Source organism: Notamacropus eugenii, chromosome 2 (genome assembly GCF_028372415.1).
Source record: "Notamacropus eugenii isolate mMacEug1 chromosome 2, mMacEug1.pri_v2, whole genome shotgun sequence".
Classification (NCBI taxonomy): Eukaryota; Metazoa; Chordata; class Mammalia; order Diprotodontia; family Macropodidae; genus Notamacropus; species Notamacropus eugenii.
In genome coordinates, this window is record NC_092873.1 from 92193663 (window position 1) to 92216258 (window position 22596).

General features: G+C 45.0%; 1 protein-coding gene and 1 long non-coding RNA gene across 6 annotated transcripts in view; one reads left to right on the forward strand and one right to left on the reverse strand.

The window, feature by feature from the left end:
• LOC140525991 (uncharacterized) overlaps nt 1-22596 on the reverse strand; it is a 75403-nt gene that overhangs the window by 20757 nt on the left and 32050 nt on the right. The window lies entirely within an intron of this gene.
• SCUBE3 (signal peptide, CUB domain and EGF like domain containing 3) overlaps nt 1-22596 on the forward strand; it is a 53408-nt gene that overhangs the window by 15872 nt on the left and 14940 nt on the right. The window contains exons 2-8 of one of the 4 annotated variants that reach the window (XM_072641839.1): nt 9618-9740; nt 9960-10085; nt 12989-13123; nt 15227-15352; nt 15594-15710; nt 18179-18226; nt 20866-20982. In XM_072641839.1, the coding sequence (XP_072497940.1) occupies nt 9618-9740; nt 9960-10085; nt 12989-13123; nt 15227-15352; nt 15594-15710; nt 18179-18226; nt 20866-20982 (792 nt within the window). The remainder of the gene's footprint in view (nt 1-9617; nt 9741-9959; nt 10086-12988; nt 13124-15226; nt 15353-15593; nt 15711-18178; nt 18227-20865; nt 20983-22596) is intronic. The other 3 variants (XM_072641840.1, XM_072641841.1, XM_072641842.1) reach the window with 3 other exon arrangements.

Genomic DNA, 22596 nt, shown 5'->3' on the forward strand with positions numbered 1-22596 from the left:
AGGAGTTCAAATGCTGCTGGTCAGCTAGATGACAGTGAGCTCAAATCCAGCCTCAGACACTTACTAGCTCTGTGACTCTGGGCAAGTCACTTAACCCTGTTTGCCTCGGTTTCCTCATCTGTCAAATGAGCTGGAGAAGAAAATGGCAAACACTCTAGTACCTTTGTCAAGAAAACCCTAAATGGGGTCACAAAGAGTCAGGCACAACTGAAATGACTGAACAACAAAAACCAAATGCCTTGCCCAGCCTGGCACTGAGATTCTAGTCATTTCTTTTACTTCCCCCCTGTTCTGTCTTCTCCCCAACTATGGTACACTTGCCAACATGTACAGCCATAATTAGACCAAGTAAGAGGTTAAGCAAGAGGAATTTGTTGGACATTGAGAAGAATTTCTGGGTTCTAAGAAGCATAATTGTGATCCTGGAGAAGATTTTTGAGAGTTCTATGGACAATAAGGAGATCAAATCAGTCAATACTTAAAGAAATTGATTCAGGCGATTCACTATAAGGTCAAATACTGTAGCAGAAGCTTAAATACTTTGGTCACATAATGAGAAGACGGGACTCACTAGAAAAGACCTTGGTGTTGGGAAAGATTTAAGGCAAAAGGAAAAGGGGACAGCAGAGATTCATGGGGTCACGAAGAGTTAGACACAAGTAAGTGACTGAATAACAAGAGGCATGATATATTGGAACATTATTACCAAGTGTCTGAAGACTTTGAAGGGAAAAGACAGTGACCTAACTGGGCCAGGCCAAGTGTCAACTTGCTTGGAGGTGGAAGGATAGGTGCGATGACCTCTTGAGATTCTTGTGAGCTTGAGGCCTTGCAGAATGCTAAGGATTCAGAAAAGTCACCCATTCCATTATTTCTTTGTAGTTGGAAAGACCTAGTGCTATAATACAAGCTCACTGAATAGAGCGGTTTCTTCTCTATTCAATCTAGGACTTTCCTAGAATGGCTTTGCAATTTCCAATTGTCCAATTTTGGGTCCCGGAGAGGAACTGAAACCTTTCTGGGGATGCATCACAGGACCCATGCAGAGCTTAGGTCAGAGTGGTAAGGATATAGAGTATAAGGCCAAAGGTCTAAGAGACTTGGCCTCTAGTCCCTGGCCACAGCACTAAGGAAAATCCTCTGGGTATAGGTAGTTTCCCAGCTACTCCCTCCAGATTAGGGGGTAAGGGACTCTTTAAGCCTGCAGTTAGCATTCCCTCCAAACTAAGGAACTTTTATTGTCACTAACTTCTTTATTTCCCATTTCCTGGAAGGTGTTGTCACCTCCTCTCAGCCCTTCCAATTCTGACCCATCTTTCAAAGCTCAACTTAAACCCAACCACCACTGTCAATCAGTCACTCACCAAGCAACAGGTATCTACTATGTGCTATGGGCTTGTGATCCAAAGACAAAAATAAAACAATCCTTGACCTTAAGGAATTTCTAATCTATCAGAGAGATGACATGACAAATATAGACAAAGTATATACAAATATGTATACACAGTACATATAAAATATATACAGTATACATACAAATATATAAAATATATACAAGTTTTTTAGGAGGGAAGCTGAGGAATCACAAAAGGCCTCATGTAGGAGATGGTATTTGAGCTTTGCAGGAAACCAGGGTTTCTAAGAGGTGAAGGTGAGAAAGGGGCATTCCAGGCATAGAGGATGATGCCATGTGTGAGGGACAGAAAGGTCAGTTGGATTAGAATAGAACTATGTTGTTGTTCAGTTGTGTCTGACTCTTTGTGACCCCATATGGGGTTTTCTTGGCAAAGATACTAGAGTAATTTGCCATTTCCTTCTCCAGTCTATTTTACAGATGAGGAAACTGAGGCAAATAGGGTCAGTGACTTGCCTAGGGTCACATAGCTAATAGGTGTTTGAGGCCAGATTTGAACTCAGGAAGCTGAGTTCATGTTCCTGACTCTAGGCCTGTGACTCCATGTACTATGCCATCTAACTGCCCCATTTGAAATCTAAGGGGGTATTATTTCTAGAAGACCTCCATGAAAATACATGTGTTAAGGATGAGGTGGATAGTTAGCCAGCCAGTTAGTTTAAGACACTCCCCAGTTGTTACATAAAGAAGTAGGGAGCAGGACTGTGAAGGGTTAGGGCATAGGATGACTTAGTTTTGACTAAGGAAAGGGAAATATCCAGACCAAGGGTTATTGCTCAAGAAGAGCAGGTAGAACACCAAATGCTTTCCATAGGCCACCAGACTTTCATCATTTTTGCCTAGAGACAGTTTTGCTCTTTCCTGTCATTCCAGGGGCTGCCTTCAAAGGGAAGACAATGAGTCAGAAGCAGGGAGATGATTGGAAAAGAAAATGAGGAGTTATCAGATGTAGAATACGGCTGCTGAGAAAGGCTGGAGAGTTTAAATATGTTTTCCCTTGGAGTCACTAGTGAGAGTTCCAAACTCATGGATATTCAAAGTGATAAAGAAAGCTGAGCATAGATAGGGTAAGGTAGGCAGACTTCATGGAGTCCTTCCTCCTGTACTACCCAATACCTTAGAATGAATGGCTGAGATAAAAGACCTCCAGGAGAGGAGATCAGGACATTCTATTGCCTCTAGAAGGGGCAAAGGTGGGGGGTTAACCTACCTAGTTTTATGGACCCTGTATGGTAAAACTCATGGACCCCTCTCAGAATATTTTTAAATGCACAAAATCAAGTATATAGGATTACAAAAGAAATCAATTATACTGAAATATAGTTGGAAGGAAGGAAGGAAGGAAGGAAGGAAGGAAGGAAGGAAAAGAGAAAGAAAAATCACAGGTTGAGCTCCTTTTAGAATCAAATACAAATCCTCTGTTTAGCAAGTAAAACCTTTGCAACCTGGATACAGCCTACTTTTTCAGATTTATCATACATCACTGCCTTTTTTACACACTACATTCCAGCCAACCTAGTCTTCTTGCTGTTCCTAAACACAAAATATCCTGTTCCTATGCCTTTACACATGCCATCTATCCCCTATGCCTGGAATACATAGCCTTTCCTCCTTCTCACTTCTCAGAAATTCTAACTTCCCTCAAAGCTCAGTTCAAGAACTGTCTCCTATATAGGGCCTTTCTTGATCCTCCCAGCTTCAAATGCTCCACCCCCCAAAAAAATTACCTCATGTTTATTTCTTATATGTTTTGTGTGTTAGTATGTATTATTTCCCCTGGTAGAATATAAACTCTTTAAAGTCAAGGATTGTTTCATTTTTGTCTTTGTAGCTCCAGCACCTACCTCAATGTTTGGCACAGAATAGATGTTTAATAAATGTTTGCTGATTGATTGATTGATGGGAGGATAGGAATACCCACTTGATGGAGTATTTAGGAGATCCCTGGGCCTGGATGGCTTCCAGCTTCAGTTATAATAAAAGGCAGGGTTTCTTCCTAGAGAGCCTGGCTGACTGAATGTCAAGTATATTTTTCAAGAAGGAATCCACAAAATGCCACCCCCAGGAGTTCTTTCCCTTACTTAGACAAATGATTTATTTACATTATGGAGCCTGAGCTGAGGGATGGAAATCAGATTGGAAAAACCACAGAAACTCTGAAGTTGTCGCTTTCAGCTTGTCTGGTGGCTCCTAGAGTCCTTTGGAGAACAGATCAGGGTCCCTTTCCTAGCCCACTGTCCCCCACAACCTCCCTCCCCAAGCCAATGAGCTTGACTCGGTCTTCCCTCCCTTTTATCTTGCTTACTCTTTCTGGACCAACTACAGCTTTGGAATTATCCAGAATGCTTTAGTATTCGGGGGGAGGAGGGGTTATTGAAGAGGGGAATATAGAGGGGATCCCCAAAGAGGGAAGTTTGGTTCTGACCACCCAAAAAAGAGAGTCTGGACAGGAGGGAGGGAATACCATCTTTACCTGTAAGATCTGAGATCAGTGGTCCCACAACTAAAAGCAAAGCTCTCTGAAGCAAGTGAGTACAGGAGTAGTACAATTCATTTCAAGAGATACTGAGTACCTACTACAGTGCAAGCCCTGGTGAAGGGAACAGATGAGAATTCAAAGATTAATCCCATGAATAAGACACATTTCTTACATTCAAGAAGCTCATGGTCTAGTGCAGATGGGGTTAGGGTAAGAAGTAGAGACATGAGGCAACATAGACAAATATATACAATACAAAGAGGAATCTGAAAATGCTTGAGAGACACAACGTATATCTCTGGCTGTGGGATGAAGGGACAGTTCCATGGAGGGAGAAACATTTTGGCTGTGCCTTGAAGGTAGGTGGGTAGTATGGTATAAAAAGGAAAGCACTAAATATGGAGCCTGAAGGCCTAGGTTTGAATCCTGGTTCTTTCTCTTGTTGCCTCTGTGACCCCTGAGTAAGTCATTCTTAAGCCTCACTTTCTTTATCTGTAAAATGAGGATACTTGATCTCTAAGGTCTCTTTCTAGCTCTAATGTTCTATCAATGTATGATCTTCCAATTTCAACTAGGAAAGATAGAAGAAGGGGATAGGAGGGCATTCCAGGTACACGGAACATTGTGAACAAAACCATGAAGAAATGAAAGTAGTAAATGTGTTCAGAGACTGTGAAGTGGTCCAGTTTGGTTGGAGCATAGGGCATGAAGAGAGATTTAATCCAGATCATGAGGATCATTAAATATGAGGCAAAAAGAGTCTGGAGTTTATTCAGTAGCCCCTGGGGAGCTGCTGAAAGGTTTTGAAGGATGTTAAGTATATTGAACATTCTTAATAGCATGAGGGTCAAGCTAGGGAAAAGCAAGGTAGGAAGACGATGTAGAAGAGAAAAGGGGAGAAGTTAAATCTGGGATGCTATATGTGTGACCCTGGGCAAGCATTTCATCTCTGAACCTGTTTATCTGTTTATAAAGCAAAGAGGCTGGATGAGCTAATGCCTAAGTTTCCTTTGAGAATTTGGGGGTTCTGCCATGTTTTTTAGAAGAAGGATAGTCTGCTGTCTTTGTTACTGCTTTCCCTCCCCCTGCTCCCTGAACTTGGATGGAAATGAGATCTTCAGGTTTAGAGAGAAGGCTCCCTCTGAATCAGAAAAAGGGGGACCAGTCTATTAGTCAGTGTGTGTTTAGCACTCATGTGTGCAGAGCCCCATGTCAGGTAGAGTGGTGTCAGGGAATGATTTGCACATAGGCTGAAAAGGCAGCTGCTTGTATAGTGTGATCTGAGGGACACTAAAAAACAACCCAGCTCAAAGCTATCTCCCTAATGGTGCTACAGTGCTGCTGGACACTCTTCTTACCTCACTTGGAATTTCCACTGTGGGGTTAAACAAAAACAAACGAACAAACAAAAAAAACCATAGGCACTTAATATGTCCTTGGCAGGACGTTCCTCTCTCAAGGTGTCCCAGAATTCTAAGTAAGGCATGAAATTGCCCCAACCCACCCACCATATGTCAAACCAATTCCATAAGTGCTTACTGTGTCTAAAGAGTAGTGTTTGTTGCTGGGAGAGATAAAGAATTTAGATTAGCCCCATGGAACTCACAGTCTAGTGAGGAGATAAGACACAAGGACATTTAACTGTAATGCCCAATATTACATGATAAATGCATTAGTTGCTGTTGCAGCCATTCAGATGTGTCTGACTCTCTGTGACTCCATTTGGGGTTTTCTTGGCAAAGATGCTGGAGTGTTTTGCCATTTCTTTCTCTAGATCATTTTACAGATGAGGAAACTGAGGCAAGCAGGGTTAAGGGACTTGCCCAGGGTCACCCAACCAATAAGTGTGAGAGGCTGGATTTGAATTTGTAAAGATAAGTCTTCCTGATTCCAAGCCCAGTGCTCTATCCACTGTGCCACCAAGCTGCCTGATAAATGCATTAGAGAGGTGGGAAAACAAAGTACATATCCAAGGGGAGAGATCCAAGGTAGCAATTTGTGAGATGTGGGGATAGGAAGAGTTAGAGGAAGACACATAAGAATTTGAGATAGGCAGTATGGGCTGTGTTTGAGTGTTTGAGTGCTGGAACAAAGTTTCTTCAAGAGTCAAAAGATGAACTTTGCCATATTTCTAGTTTTGCCAAGAACCAGCGAAGGATGTTATAGGGGGCATCTAGTATAGCAACTTTGGCAAAACCAAGACATCATGAGATGACTTAACATTTACAAAGCAAAATTTCAATAAGTATAAATGAGAATACCGTCAATTGAATCCATAAATGCTGAGGTAACACAGAAAAAAGGAGGGAAATAAAAAAAAAATAGCCCCACGGTAGGTTGGGTCAATCTGAGTTTTGGAAGGACCTACTATGTGCCAGGTACTGTACTAAACACTTTTTACAAACAGCATTTCATTTGAGCTTCACTACAGCCCTGTAAGGTAGATCCCATTTTACAGCTGAGGAAACTAAGCCAAACAGAGATTAAGCAACTTGCCATGAGTTACACAGTGAGTAATTGTCTGAGGCCAGATTTGAACTCAAGTCTTTCTTGACTCCAGGCCCAGCTTTCTATCTGCTGTGCCACTAGCTGCTTCTAAGTAGGCCTAGTTTTCAACCAAACTCTAAAGAAAGAGTAGGAATGAGAAGATTGGCAGAAAGGAGAAAAGAGACATTTCAGGATAGGGAATAATGTAAAAGCTCTAAAAAAGAAATAAGTGGCGTGCCAGGGATGGGGGAAGGGCAGGGGATGATGAGGGGAAGGATACAGCAAATTCTGCCAAAAAAGCAAGTAAGTCTTTCAGTGGATAGACTTGGAGTCAGGAAAAGCCAAGTTCAAATCGTGACTCAAACACTTACTCTGTCTCCCTGAGCAATCCAACTGAGTTCCAGTTTCCTCACTTGTAAAAAATAAAGTAGTTGAACTCAAAGACTTCTAAGGGCTCTTCCAGCTTTAAGTCTCTTCTGCTAGGAAGTGACTCCATGGAGGGAATTCATTAGAAAAGGGGTCCATGAAATGTTGAGAGTGGGAGGCAAGGAATAACTGAAGGCTTGACTGAGGGGGTTGGATTTGATTTAATGAGCAAATAAGTAGCTACAGATTTGGAAGGGGAAAGGGGAGATTATTAGTTCATAGATTAATAATAGCTGACATTTATGTAGTACGATAAGGTTTCCAAAATTATATCCATACCTTATATCTATTGTTCCTCACAACAACCCTATGGGTGGGAAATGTAGGTTTTATTCCCACCTTTGCTGTTGTGGTTGAGTCATTTCAGTCCTATCTGACTCTTCATCTGGGGTTTTCTTGGCAAAGATACTAGAGTGGTTTGCCATTTCCTTCTCCAGCTCATTTTACAGATGAGGAAACTGAGGTAAACAGGGTTAAGTGATGGCTTCACACTAAATGTCTGAGGCCAGACTTGGACTCAGGAAGATGAGTCTTCCTGACTCCAGGTCCAGCCTTCTGTGCACTGTACCATCTAGCTGCCCTATCCTCAACTTGCAGATGAGGAAACTGAGGCTCAAAAAAGTGAAGCAATTTGCCCAGAGTCACAAAAGCTAGTAAAAGGCAAAATCAGGATTAAAACTCAGGTCTACTGACACAAAACTCATTTCTCTTTTTTATACTATCCCCTTTGACAGACACCTGCCCACTGGTCCTAGCGGAACATAAGCCCATCCTAAAGACAAGTGAACGTATAAGAGAATATTTTATCCTCTCTGCTTCTGATATTTGTAATAATCAATTCAATTTAACAAACATCTATTAAATGTCTGCTGTGTCTCCAAAGCAATGGACTAGTCCCTCTTGGTCTTGTTTCCCATTTTCATTCGTTTTTCTCCCATCCTGAGTTGGGATAGGGGCTCCTCAGGCTGAAACAACAAGCTTAATAAATGTTCATTGAGAATGAAGACTGACTACCATCACTGTGGTGCTGAAATAGAAGTAGGGAAAAAAGTAGATAGATAGGCAGAACTCAGCTCCTGGAGTCATTCACTGAGCCAGGTAAGTGGTTAAATTGGGATGAAATTAGTAGGGGAAGAAGAAGCACAGGAAAAGCCCTTCCCCACACTACCTTAATTTCCTTTTCCTTACCTGGGACCCCTTGATCTCCTGTTCCCACTGCCAAGTTTCTCCCCTCTCCTAAATGGGCTCTTGCAGTAACAAAGAAGGGGCTGGTTGGGCTGTTTGAGACGTAGTCTCATGGGTGCTGGTCTTTGGGGAATTACCACAGTCTGGTCTTTTCATTGAGAGTTTTATAGAGCTCTGAAGAGATTGGAATATCCCCTCCTGGATATGGACTATGCTAGGAAGTTATAAACCAATTCTTTCTATAAAGAGGTAAAGTATAGAAGGGAAGGAATAAGCATTTATTAAGCACCTACTACATACCAGCACTGTGCTAAATGCTTTACAAATATCTCATTTTATTTAAAGTAAAATCAGAGTAAACTTTAAAAGTATAAAGTAGAAATAGCACCTTTCTCTGGACACTGTAATGGACACTTCTCTTTATACTTATCACAGCATCCTCTTTCTTAAATAAGTTTTCCTAGTAAATTATAATTTCCTAGTTTCTGTTTTATTTAAGAAGGTAAGATGCTATAGGGAACAGAATGTAAGAACTGAGATCAGAAACTCGTAGACTGAAATCCTGCCTCCGATGCTTGATTGGTTGATTGATGCTTCCTGGCTTTGTTAAGTCCCTTGTCCTCTCTGAACCGTATGTACCTCAGCAAGATGAAAAGCTATAGACAGAAAGATATAACTCTAGCTATATCTGGATACAGATCTGTTTTTGCCTCTGGAGATCCCCAATGCATAAAATCTCAGACCACTGACATAGAAGACATATTTTACATCGATTACCTTTGAGGTTGCTTATACTCAGAGACATCTAAGAAAGCCATTTTATCCAGTCCTTAAATTATTTTATGGGTTGGGGTCTCTTTGGGAAGGGCTCCTAATGCCAGTGGTCTGAGGCCTCACTCCCAGAGGAGACGCTCTTCCCAGACCCTTTGCCTTGTCCACTTCTGGTTCTAGATCTTTATATCTCTTCCTTCAGAGCCTTGTGCACCTCCAGCCATCTTAGCTTTAGGATAAAGATGGGCTGGGGCTAGGGAGCTTGGAAGAGCTGTTGGTCCTAGAGGAACATGAGCTGCCTGTAGCATGGGGTGGAGGGCAATGGTGGGGGGCTGGAATTGGGGAGGATTATCAGTTCCTATCAGCCTAAGTTTTGTTACGCTATTAATGACATTCCATTTTCAAACTTCTTGCTTTCTCCTTCATTCTTCCTGTTAAAACCTTCTTTCAGGAAAGGATACAGTAAATTCATTCATACTAAGATTCATTCATTGATAGCTCAATGTTTTCCACACTAGAGGTATTTGCTGTTTAACCAAGGATCAAGACTTGAGGCAAAGAAACAAATATCTAACTGTGAAATTCTAGGATCTGGGAATGGGTGAAAGGGGTACTTTTGGGGAGGGAGAACTTCCTGGGCCCCTGAAATCCTTCTATTCTCTGGATTTATACCAAGTCTGGCCCTAGGCAGGAAATAAGTACATACGAGTGAGTGAACAGCCTCTGAAGTGTCCACAGTCGATGTTCTAAAGATGAGAGAACCCACCCCAGAGGAGTGTGCAGTGAGAAAACTCCTCTGGGGGGATGGATGATGGCAGAGATCCCACTTGACCTTCACCTCCTCTCCTTTAACAGATGTGGATGAATGTGTGGAAGGCACTGACAATTGCCACATTGATGCCATTTGCCAGAACACTCCCCGTTCCTATAAATGCATCTGCAAGTCTGGCTATAGTGGAGATGGAAAACACTGCAAAGGTGAGGCTGGGGAGAGTCAGCCAGTGGGATGATGGGGAATCATGCACAGTCCTCAACTTGGAGGGGAAAGACCTGCCATCCTCTGGTCGTGAGAACTTCTATCTCAGGCTCCAGATTTTGTGCACAGAGAGAAGGAATCCAGAAAGATATGGGTGTTTGATAGTGGAATCGGTGGATGGGTGGAGCCTGACCATGGTCTTAGCCTTTCTTCTCCCTCAGATGTGGATGAATGTGAGCGGGATGACAACGCTGGCTGTGTACATGAATGTGTTAACATCCCTGGTAACTACCGATGCACCTGCTACGATGGCTTCCACCTGGCACACGATGGACATAACTGTCTGGGTGAGCAGGGGGACTGAAGAGGACAAGGATTTCTCAGGCAGGGAAGTGTCACAGTAAAAATTCTCCTTTCTGCAGAGCTTCTTGCCATGACTAATATCTCTATCTAAGGGCCTGGGGTGAATTCATCTTGCATATTTATAGAAAAAATTCCAGGGGCACTGATGGAAAATACCCTAAATTTAGGCACCTTGAGGTACATCTAGGAGTGAGGAACAACATGCTACTTTCATTCTGTGCCAAAGAACACAATCAGACAGAGAACTATCTTTGAGGAAATCCATACAAAATGCACACACACACACACATGCATGCACACACACACGCACACACGCACACATACACACACATTTTTCCCTCACCTCATTTCTGTCACCACCCCAATCTGGTCTGCTTGCCTGCCTCTACATGAGGTAAGGAGGTCTGATGGAGAAGAGGGTAAGAGGACCGAACAGCTGGAGCCTTGGTGCTTGGTGTTCAGAAGCCCCTGAGCATCCTGAACTTCAGGTCTCCTTCTATGTAGATCTAGGATATTTGATAGGGAAATTATTGTGGGAATGGCAAGGCAGAACAAGACAGTGATCTCTGCCCAGTTTCACCTCAGGTGTAAAAACAAAGGAATGGAATAGGAAAGCATTTGGGATGGAACCCAGCAATAACTAGCATTTGTATAGGCCTTTATGGTTTACATGGCAATTCACATATTAATTAATTAATTAATTAATCTCAGTTAATCCCCACAATAACCACTTGAAGGAAATACTATTATTATCCTCATTTTACAGATAAAGATGCTAAGGCTGAGTGATTTGTGTAGAGTCACACAGCTAATAAATGTCTAAGGCAGGATGTGAATTCGAGTCTTCCCAAACTTCACGTCCAACATTCTATCCAATGAACCAACTAGCTGCTCCTAATTTATTACTAGTCCCAGGGCCAAGTAGAGAGGACATTAGGAGCCATGGCACCATGAGGAGAGGGGTAAAGGGGTGATCTAACCCCTTAACAGCATATGGACCAAGCTGTACCTCACTCCACCTCCAACCTTCCCAAATTGACTATTATTGACAACATTAGCTAAGGAAAGCCTTCTCACTCTGGGTACAAGGTACAAGCCAAAGCTCCTCTACTGTAGTTCCACTCTATCACCTATATTCAGCTGGTGCCTTCATACTCTTACCTTCATAACTCCACCTCAGTCACCTAAGCCTAGACTCCAGTCTGCCCAAGGCTCCTACCTTGGTCTGCTCTGTCATTACTAAGATGCCTCCTGCTCTTATGTTACAGAGCTCCTGGCATTCTGATTTGGGCAACTGGTGGGTGGGAGACTCTAAAAGCCACACCAATCAGACAAGAAAGCTGCCTTAAGGGCTGGCCATCTGGGGCTCCTGACTTCTCTTGATACCTCTCACCTCCCTAGAGGCTTAGCTGTCCTATCAAGAAATGGGTCAGAGCCCTGAACAGCAGCAGTGAATGAAGGTAGAGTCAGAGCTGAAACAAGAGCAGTCAAAGAGAGAGAAGAAAGTCAAAGAGAAAGGAAAAAGGGATGGGAAAGGACCTGAACAGGGACAGAGGTATAAAGAGAGATGAGGACAGGAATAGAGGAAGAGGAGGAGGTGTCCTGAACTTTCCTTGTAGGTGATCTCAAGCCTAAGAACTAAGAGGATCTAGGTCAGCTTCCTCTGCCAGTGTCTGTAGCAGGGATAGTCAGCAGAGGGGAAGGAAAGGCATCCGAGGGTCCTCAGAGGAACGGCCTTTTCCTCTTGGATCCAGCTGAACAAAGAGAGGCCCATGATGCTGCTGGGAATTGCACTGGTGAGCAGGGTTTGGGAGATGCACTATAAGGCCTGAAAAGATTTGAAAGAGCCCAGGAGTTGGGTAGCTGATGGCCATCAAGCTTGACTCAAAGGTGTGAGGGGTGTAAATTTGGGGTGAGAACCTCTCTGCCCTCTCTCAGTCCCCTGGAGCCCAGGGTGTAGCCTGGCTGTTTCACTATCTTCCTCCATCCCTCCCTCCCAGACTGCTAAACTTTGTTTTGTTAAACCAAAATAGGAGAGGCTGGGGAGCATGGCAGTAAGCCCAGGCTGGGGGTGGCAGGAGGGGGGAGTGGGAATGATGGGAAGGGGAAGAGAGAAAGAGTATCTCTGGCCTGTCCAGAGAAATGGTCACTGCCCCACAGAGAGCCTGGGACTTGGACTGCCTTTCTCCTCCCTCTGCTCTGATTTCACAGCCATAAGACCCTCACTAAATTTATTTCCTTTTTAGTAAAGAACTTTTTTGCTTCATTCTCCATCTCCTGAGATTCCCTGTTTCACTAACTCCTCTTCCAGCTTACTTTTCTAGGTCTGGGCAGAAGGGTATTACATACCATCTATGTGGGACCCATCAGGAGACTCCCTCTCCCCACTTCCCTGGTCTTGAGCTTTACCCTCCTTCTGGTTTATATTTCCATGCTAAGCAGGGTAGGCAATGGTGTGTGCTGAACTGGGGTTGGGGGAGGGGGAGGAGACTTGCTCCAGTTATTAAGGACAACACCTTATGGTGTAGTGGGAAAGACACTCAATTTGGAGTCAGAAGAACTGGGTTTGACTTGTGGTTCTGTTGCTTGCCATCTTGTCTGTCACTTGGAACATTGGGACACTGAACTCCTCTGGACCTCATTTTCCTCCCCTGTAAAATGAGAGGGATGGACTGTGCTCACTAAAGCCCCTTCCACACTTTTCTCCTGTGGCCAGGACCCCCATCTCAGGGCAGGGGTGGGGGAATGGAGAGGAGGTTGGGAGGGACCATCGAATTGTTGTATCCTTCTATCCTCAGGGGCTACTTACTTACCCTACCTCACTTCCCCAGGTGGTAGCTGGTCCCCAAAGCTTTGTTAACCTTTTTTTATTTTTTTTGATCTGCAGATCTGGATGAGTGTGCTGAGGGCAATGGGGGCTGTCAGCAGAGCTGTGTCAACATGATGGGCAGTTATGAATGCCTCTGTCGAGATGGTTTTTTCCTCAGTGACAACCAGCACACCTGTATCCAGCGACCGGAAGGTCAGTCCCCAGAGGCGGAAAGTGATCATTTCCTTTCCCCAGCCTCCCCAAGCCCTTATTTCTATTACCTGCAGACTCTTCTCATTCTCTACCAACTCAGACATGTGACTCCACTCTCCTCCATTGCCTTCACTATGCCCAAGGTTCCATGAGGTCTATGTTCCACAGGGTCACTCTAGGTTACAAAAGAAGGTAGTCCCACAGGAGTCAGGGTAGAATTGATGTTGGGGAAGGGCGGAGATGAGTATATGTGCCGTGTGATCTCACTCATCTAGTTAGTATAGGACTAGAAACTGGTATGGAGTAGGGGTAATAATAACAATACTAGTTAACATTTATGTAGCACATACTACATGCCAGGAGGGCAGCTAGGTAGTGCAGTGGATAGAGCACCAGTGCAGGAGTCAGGAGGACCTGAGTTCAAGTCTCACCTCAGACACTTGACACTCACTAGCTGTGTGACCTTGGGCAAGTCACTTGACCCCAATTGCCTCATCCTGGGTCGTCTCCCGTCATCCTGATAAATATCTGGTCACTGGATTCAGATGTCTCTGGAGGAGAAGTGAGGCTGATGACCTGCACAGCCCTCCCTCACTCAGAACAAAGTCAAGTGTAAGTCATGTCATTATTTCTTTGATGGCACGGTCTTCTTCGGCAATGAAGGACAAATACACACTACATGCCAGACACTGAGCTACATACTTTCAAATTATTTCATTTGATCTTTGCAACAAACCTGGGAGGTGGTGCTGTTATTATTCCCATTTTACAGATGTAGAAACTGAGACAAAAAGAGGTGAAATGACTTGCCCAGTAAGTGTCTGTGGCTGCATTTGAACTCAGGTCTTTCTTGACACTGGAGCACCTGGCTGCTTAGCTGTGTAGGGTTATGTATAAACTCTATGCGGTTATAGGACTGAAGTCAGTGATGGGGTAGGGTGAGTATGAGATGGTAGTCAGCATAGGTTTGTGAATAAATATAAGGTTGGAGTAGGTATGAGCTAAGTGGGATTGTGGGCAGTATGGGGTTGGGGAATCAATGGGGGTGCCCTGGGTATCTGGGTAGGTTATAACTCTAGATACCTAGGTTTGCCCTGGCTGCTGTCTCCCTCAGAGGATTCAGTATTCCGTCCCTTATGCCTTGTGCTCAGCCTAGCACCTGAAGACCTTCCATGCTGTGGGTTAGACCCGAGGCTATGCAGGCCTTGGGGTAGTAGCAGAGGGAGCTAAACCTCCACCACAGATCCCTTAACTACCAACACTGAACAGTGTGTACCTCCCATGTAAGTAACAAAGAACAAGAGAAGGGGCTGTGTATTATACAGCTCATAGTGACTTCACATCTTTTGAACTCTAGCATTTACTATCCATCCCATTCATTGGACACATTTTACACTTGACCTTATGGTGTCAGCTAACTTTCCTATGTATGTTTTATCTCCCTAAGTAGATTATTCCTTGAAGGTATGGACAAAGTCCTATAATTCTGCATCTACTGTGTGTAAATCAATAGGTAGATGTTTAGCTGTTGTTGTGTGTGTGTCCTTCGTTCTTGAAGAGGACCATGACATCAAGATGATGACATGACTTGCAGTTGACTTTGATTTGAGTGAGGGAGGGCTGTGCAAGGTCACCAACTTCACTTTTTTCTCCTGAGCCATCTGGGTCCAATGGCCTGATATTAATCAGAATGACAGGAGATAGCCCAGGATGCAATGGGAGACCCTGGCCCTTTCAGGCTAAGGTCTTATAGCAGTCTCACTTTGAGTGAGTAGGCATTTCCTGGTTGACTGAATAGAAGGCTGAACAGACTGGGATATTTTGGAAAGAGGAATAAACAGGCAATGCTACATAATTTGAATGAATAGATAGTTAATCGAGGTTTATTTTGCCAACTGGTGCCTGTCGTGCACTTTGGTGCCCATGGGCATGTGCTAGGAATAAGGAAAGGCCTCTCAGATGAATGGTTAGCCACCCCTCTCTAAGATAAAGTTGGAGGAGGGCTTAGACCCTTAATTTGGGTCTTCCTGATCACCAAGGCCTGTTTTCCAAGCAGTTCCCTGATTCCCTGTGCCCAGCTCGTATACTCTTCTTCCCCTTTAGAAGGAATGAACTGCATGAACAAGAACCATGGTTGTGCCCATATATGCCGTGAAACACCCAAGGGAGGTATTGCTTGTGAATGCCGCCCAGGTTTTGAGCTTACCAAGAACCAGCGAGACTGCAAATGTAAGTTGGAGTGCTAGAAAAAGGAAGGGAAAAAACCAAAAGGGATGGAGAGAGGAGCTCAGAGGGCAGGGTCAGGGGGAAGAAGAGAACAGTGGGGTAAAGAAATATGGGGAAGGGAAGGGCCAGGGGACTCTGAAAAGGAGCCACAAACCAAGCTGGGTCAGTGTTCTTAATTTAGGGGGTAGTACTTAGGGAGAACTTAACCACTCAGAACCTCGCTCTCTCTCTCCCCAATTCACAGTGACATGTAACTATGGCAATGGTGGCTGCCAGCATACATGTGATGACACAGAACAAGGACCCAAATGTGGCTGCCATGTCAAGTTTGTGCTACACACTGATGGAAAGACATGCATTGGTGGGTAAAACTCTGGGAGAAAGAAGCATGGGAACAGAGTGGCAGATATGCACTAGGCAAGAGATAGAGGCAGGGAGCTCAAATAATGACAGTAGTACCAAATGGGCAACCCTGGGGACAGATGCAGTTTGAGTTGGGGGAAGGTGTCCTAGTTCAACAGCCCTGGCATAAGAAACATCAGAAACTTTGACTGCTCTGAGATGAAAGGGGAAAGGGCGGGGCACAGCCCACCATCTTGGCTGGAGAAGGAGAACCACAGAAAAGGAGCTGCTTGACCTTAAGTGAGGGCTCAAACCAGAGAAGACTCTTGGGTTTAGCCAATCCCTGACAGTAACTGACGAAATTGAGTAAGACCCGACACAATCCTCTATGCACACTGAGGTGATGGGAGAAAGAGATAAAGCAGTCAGGCACCTACCTTTCTCACCTATAGGAAGAAGGGCATGGAAAAGATGGGCAAATGGTTGGAATTCTTTTGGCTCTAGAGACTTAAACCCTCTTCTTTATGTCACTTCCTTCTTTCCTTGTGCTCACTTTCTTTCTGGCATCTTCCCATGGCATCCACTCTTTCTCTCTCTCCTCTTTTCCTTCATGACTTGAGAATGGTATTCTCTCAGCTTTCTTTCACCTTATGACCCTTCCCTTCCTCAACATCTCTAGGCCCTCACCTCCTCAGTCCCAGGCCTCTGTTTCCTTAGTTTTTGCTTATCTATACCTTGACCCTATTTCCTTAGTTCCTGAGCCCTACACACTGTCTCTCAAGTCACAGGGTCAAGTTAATTCAATCCCATACGATTCAGTTCATTAAGTATTTAATGGATTTGATTTAAAGGATTTAATGGATAAGCATTTAATTTAATCTGTGTCAGGAAGACAAACCAATTTCCCAGGGAGGTGAGGGAGGAGAGGGGAAAGGCAGTCATTTCCGAGAGGTGAGGGATCAAAAAGGACTTTGACTTAGAGATTCCTTTGATTCAGTTTAACAGGGCTCTGCTGGGCTGAGTGTGGGCAGGGTTGGAATCCCAAGATACATGGGAGCTGTTATGGCCAAGAGAAATACAAGAGAATATGGTTGTTAACTGAACTAGTCAAACCCCCACCCCTTTTTTTTTTTCACTTCTCTCCTTTCACATTTTCATTGTTTTCATTGATGGGCATTTCAGAACAGCCACCATGGTTAATGAAATGGCAGGAATCCTAATAATCAATTCCCATTTCTCTAGCACTTCCAAATTTACAAGGCACTTTCCCCACAACCAATATTATTTCTAAAGCTCCAGAGACTGAAGTGTTTTCACCCAAGATCACACAGCTAGAAAGGAGGTGGAATGTCTTAGACTGATGCCCGCGCCTCCTAATGATGTGTACCTCGTGTAACATTCAATATCAACAGCCCCCTAACCCCAGAGATCCAGCCTTTGTACCCTAGGCAGTGCAGCCCCTTTCATAGACTCCAAGAACAAAGGGTCCTTTTGTACTCAAAGATCTCCAAAGGTTTTTTTTGTACAACTTCCCTTAGTCACCTGTTCAAAGGACTAACATCCCTCATGATTCTTCCTTGTTTAAACTTTAAATCCCTGCCACTACATTTTTTCTCTATGTCTTCATCTTCATTAATGAAGACTTTTTCTTATTTGTAGAGTCTTCACTTTTTCAGACTGGATTCTTCCCTTCCCCCACCTTCCAATACTCCCTGGGGCTCTCTGCCCCTCTCCCACATGTCCCTATAGTCCTCCTAAATCTTGAAGCTCAGAACAGATTCTTGGTCACAATCTGGGCCAGCCTTAAGTCTCGCAGGGAAGTCGACTCGTTTCTTTTTATTCAGATATCTGAGTCATGCTTGCTTTTTTTTTTTTTTAAACAAGGATGCTACATAGTTGATGCCTGTTTAGCTTGGGTTCCATTCTAATTCCCATATCCTTTTCTGCTCTCCTATCTCACAACCAAAAGAGAATGTGATTGTCCCCAGAACTGCAATCTGGTCCCTTTTCCAACACCTCTCCCCTCCCCCTAGAGAGTTAATTTTCTGTCTTCCTCCTGCTCTCCACATTCTCCCTATTCCAAGTTTATTAGTGGAAGGAGCCTTCTGAAGAATGTTTGGGGATGATAGGGTTCTTAATCTATTTAGGAAGACTGAGACAATTAGTCTCAGAGACAAGTAAAGTCCATTTAACTAGGATTTGGAAAATGGGAGTTTAGTCTGTATCTTTACCATCAATGTGATGTGCGACCTTAGATAAATGGCCTAACTCTCTGAATTTCTTAACTATAACATGGGGAGGGTGAACCTAGCCCCATGTGGTGTAGTTAGGAAAATAAGATGCCAGAAAGCAAGAAGGCTCTGGAAATAAAGTGGCTATAAGAATCCCAAGGTTCATTATTTGGGGCTCTGCTGGCTCCAGTCCACGGGGCAGGAGCTAGGTATCTCCTGTCTATCATCTAAACAGCTTTTTTACAATGTCAAACAGGGGAGAGGCGGCTAGAGCAGCACATCCCCCCCCAGGCCGTTTCTAATGGTAAATATATCTGCTCTCTCCATGCTCCCACGCTCGCTCACTCACTCGCTCGCTCGCTTGCTCAGGGAGGGGCTAACCCGCTGGGGGCTCCCACTAACTGCATGCCCCACCAGGTCTGCCCCCACTTAGGCCTGGCTGGGCCCCAGCCTACCAACCAGGCTCACCCTGGCAACCTGGGCAATCAGCCCTGCTGAGGGGACAGGAGGGAACCTGGGTGGCAGGAATCCTGGGTCCCCCAAGAGCTGTCGATCTTGCTCGTCCTTATTCTTTATTTCCTCTGCTCTTCTCCCTCCCTCCTAATCTGTTCCTTCTTCCTCCCTGTACCCCTAATGCCTCCCTCACCTACTTTTCCTTTGAGTTCCTAACTGTCCCTCAGACATAACTGTCATTTCTTATCTTTTCCTACACTTATATTGCTAAAGGTACAGTCAGCTCCACCCTACATACTTCTCTATGTAACCAGGGAGGGGTATGCTGATAGTCAGAAGGCATCCTCCCCCAACGGTACTTGCTTCTCAGGCCCCTGGTCCCCCTAGTTCCACTCTCCTAGGCCCCCAGCCCTCTAGAACCCCCCAGTGCTTTATCAAGAAGCCAAGGGCTGGTGAACTGGAGAGTCCATGGACAAGAGACTTCAATTCTCCTGACCTGCCCCTGGTACAATTTTACTCACCTGGAGATGGCTGCCTTGCTCTACTTGCTCTAATTACAGTAGCTAGTGCTTGGCTTTCTGGACCATTTTAGAGGCATTTATTTCTCAGCAGTGTTGTCTACCTTCTGCCCCTAGTGTATCACTTTGTCCTTAGGTCCCTAAGCAGGTGGTTGAAATAATGTTCCTATTCCCCTCACTTGAAGCTCTTGGTCTCAGCCCCACTTTCAAAACATTGGCTCCTACATCAAGCTGGGGTTTGGGAAAGATTTCAGGGTTCAGTCTCAAAGTTCTCAAAATCTCCACATTGGTTTGGAGAAATCTGAGAGAGTCTGAGTCTGGGAATGGGATAAAGGATACCCCAAAGCAGTCCTGCATCCATTAAGATCCTACTTCTCCTTTGCGGACAGTGAAGGAGAAATAAAATGGAACAAAACTCTAGAATCTAGGAGGTAGGAAGAGGGAGGAGGCAAGGTGGATAAAACACTGTAACTCATCTGAATAAAATAACATCCCTTTGTCATGGTCCAGGCTTCATGTGCAAGGAGGGGATGGGATGTGTCAGGGAGCTCTGAGAAGAGCCACAGAAGCGAGGTATTCCTGGGACATTCTGAATCCTGGTCCTGTTCCTGGACCCATAGTAATAAGGGTAGGGCTGGAACTTGTGGGTCAAAGATTATGCAAGCTGGCAGCAGCCCTTAGAGTTCATCTCATCTATGTCTTGGCTCCCAAGCTTCAGTTGCTGCCACTGGGGTCCCCTAAAGCTCAAACCTAAGGACTTCTCATTTTAAAGGAGAGTCTCAGGTTTGAGAAAAGCCCACAACCTCACTGGGCCACCTATTTTCAGTGCCTTGCATGGTTATAAAGGGCAGTTTTCCCTACATCTAATCTGAATCTCTTCTGTTGCCATTTAAATCTATTTCCCCTTGTTCAGGCTTCAGGAAAGGGGGAACCAGCTCCAACCCTCTCTCCCTTTTCCCAGATACAGATACTGATTCCTTCCAAGACTGGAAGATCTATAGAGTCAGGGTAGAGGTAACAGAAAGAAGATAGTTTAAAAGTAATGGTTTTTATTAGGTCTCCAATAATGTCCTCTTAGCTCTGTGACTATCTCTTTCATCCCATATCCCTAAGATGTTCCCTCCCCTCTGCACTATTTCTCTCCCAAATCCATCCTCCCCAAAACCTTACAGACGTCCCTGCTGATGAAATGAGGAAAGTGCCTTTAGGAGCTCAAGAGCATCTGGCTCAATTCCATCCAAGATAACACAAAAGGAAATAGGCCTAAACTGGGAGGGCTTTAGGTTAGATGAGATGCATTTTCAGATGCCTGGGGGTGGAAAGTACTGGAGCCATGAGATGTTGTGGTGTCTCCTCTAAAGATGAATAGGCACTTTTCAGCCTAGGGTAGTTCAAGATGGAGAGAAATAGACTCAGTGACCTCTGGCAATTCCTTGCCAGGCTAAGAATTTGAGGATACTGGGCCCAGTCCTTTAAGAGTCGGAGCCTAGACCTGCCCCTCCCCCATACCCTCAGTTAAACTCTCTCCCCTACCCCACCCCCACCAGTCTTAAAAGAAGGGGATGGAGGATGGGAAGGAGAGCCCTATCTACTCATCTTTGTTGCTGAGAGACAGACCTGCTCTAGCTCCCCCCATCCCTATTTGACTTTTTCCCCCTTTACACTCCTCCCACCCCCCTTCAGCACATTCCTGCTTGACAGCTCTGGCTTGTACCTGCCTCACTGCTGTCCACCTTGTTTCAATCAAGTTGGGGGCAGGGAAGCTGACTGCTTGGCTGCACTTGCAGGGGGGAAGGAGAGGGGGATGGAGCCTGGACTCCAAGACTTCTCCTAAGACTGAGTAAGGGCACTGATTGGGCTGAGGCCTCAGATTCCAGACCTCTATTACCTTCACTGACCTTGAGTTTAGGGGCCTGGCCCCTCCTGGTCAATAACATTCTTTTCCCTCCTTCCCAACTCCCCCCCAAAACAGAGACATGTGCTGTCAACAATGGTGGATGTGACAGCAAGTGCCATGACGCAGCCACTGGTGTCCACTGCAGCTGCCCTGTGGGCTTCATGCTACAGCCCGACAGAAAGACCTGCAAAGGTAAGGAAACCCTCAGTAAGGACACAGGTCGGGGAGGGGGAGGGGACCACGAGCCAGGGGTTACTTCCTCCCAGTTATGGTGTCCAAGGCCCATAGCCGCTGGGACCAAGTCTCCCAAGCCTATGCCCGTGGAGGACCCTCTAACTTCAGAGAGCTGGTAATGGACAGGACCTAGGCTACTCACCTCCCATTTGGGGGTGGGGAGAGTAGAAGAGAGGGTGGACTTTTAACACATGTGTCAAAAATCCTTCTTAGCAAATACTCCTGCTCACTCCACCCCCAACTCTTCCTCACACCATCACAGAATTATGGTATTTAGGAACTAGAAGAGAACTTAAGAGATTGTCTTCTCAAAACCCCTCATTTTTCAGACTAAGAAACCAAGTCCTGGTTCTCAGTGGAGGCAGGGAGGTTGAATGGCAGGGATTAAAGGCAAGATTTTTGTGGATTGAAATATATATATGTATAAATTTAAATTAAATTTAGTTTATTTTAATTATTTATTTATTTCAATTAAATTTCATATATATGCATATGTATGTATATAAAACAACAACTAAGTACTAGAGAGTTGATTTGCAGGGGTCACATAGTTCATTAGTAGTCTGCCACTAGAACAAGGATCAGAGTCCAGGTCTCCCAACTTCCAGTCCAGCCCTTATCTTTTTTAAACTATGCCACGCTGCCTCTCTATTTTTTATAGGTCTAGTTCTTTTATCCACATTTCTCAGCTCAGTCCAAGGGGTACAGTAATACAGTCTATTTCTAGCCTCTTTAGTGCCCTCTCCATTCTACCCACTTCCTAATCCCATCCCTTCTCTCTCTCCTCTTTGCCCTACATCCTTCACCAACCTTTCCCTTTTCCCCCTACCTTGTTAAGGAATTGTGCCAGTAATAACTGGCCTACTCCTAGTCTGGAAAGCAAAGACAAGGGGAAAGAGGAGGCAAGGCGAAGAGGGGAGGCAGGTAGTTTATCCCAACTGTGCTCCGGTGCCTTGCTCCCCTTACAAATCTAGGGAGGGGGGAGCATTACCCACATTTTTTATTGCACAGTTGTCTCCCATTCCCCTTCATCTCCACCCCTCTAACAGCCAATTCCATGGGGGAGAAAGAGTCATATTGAAAGCACAGAGCCATCATCATTTGTCCTATTCCGCCTTCCCTTCATCCCTTCCTTTTCCCAGGAAAGTAGAGTGGGGGCTGCTGTGAGCTTTTTGGCCTTGTTCATTGTGTCTCTCTGTGGAACAGCTGCCCTAGAAGGGGGAGGGGTGGGGCAACACAGGTCAGACAGCCAGGGTTAGGGGGCTTCCGGCTTGGGAGGACTTTTGACAGGTATGTTAAGAGCAGAGTAGAAGTCTGCCCTCTGCACTCCCTTCTGCCCTCCCAACTGAGAGGTGAGTAGCCTGGGTCCTGTCTGTCACCAACTCCAGGAACTTGACCTCGGGAAGGAAGCAACCCCTGCTCCCCCTTCTCCAAGTTAGTGCTGAAAGCTGCCTCAGGCCTGATTCTCTCCAGAACCCTCCCAGCCTGGTCCCCCTGCTTGGCCTCCAATCACCCCTCACTTACCTATCAAGGGCTTCCCTCTATCTCTCCCTCCCAATCTGGCCCCTTTCC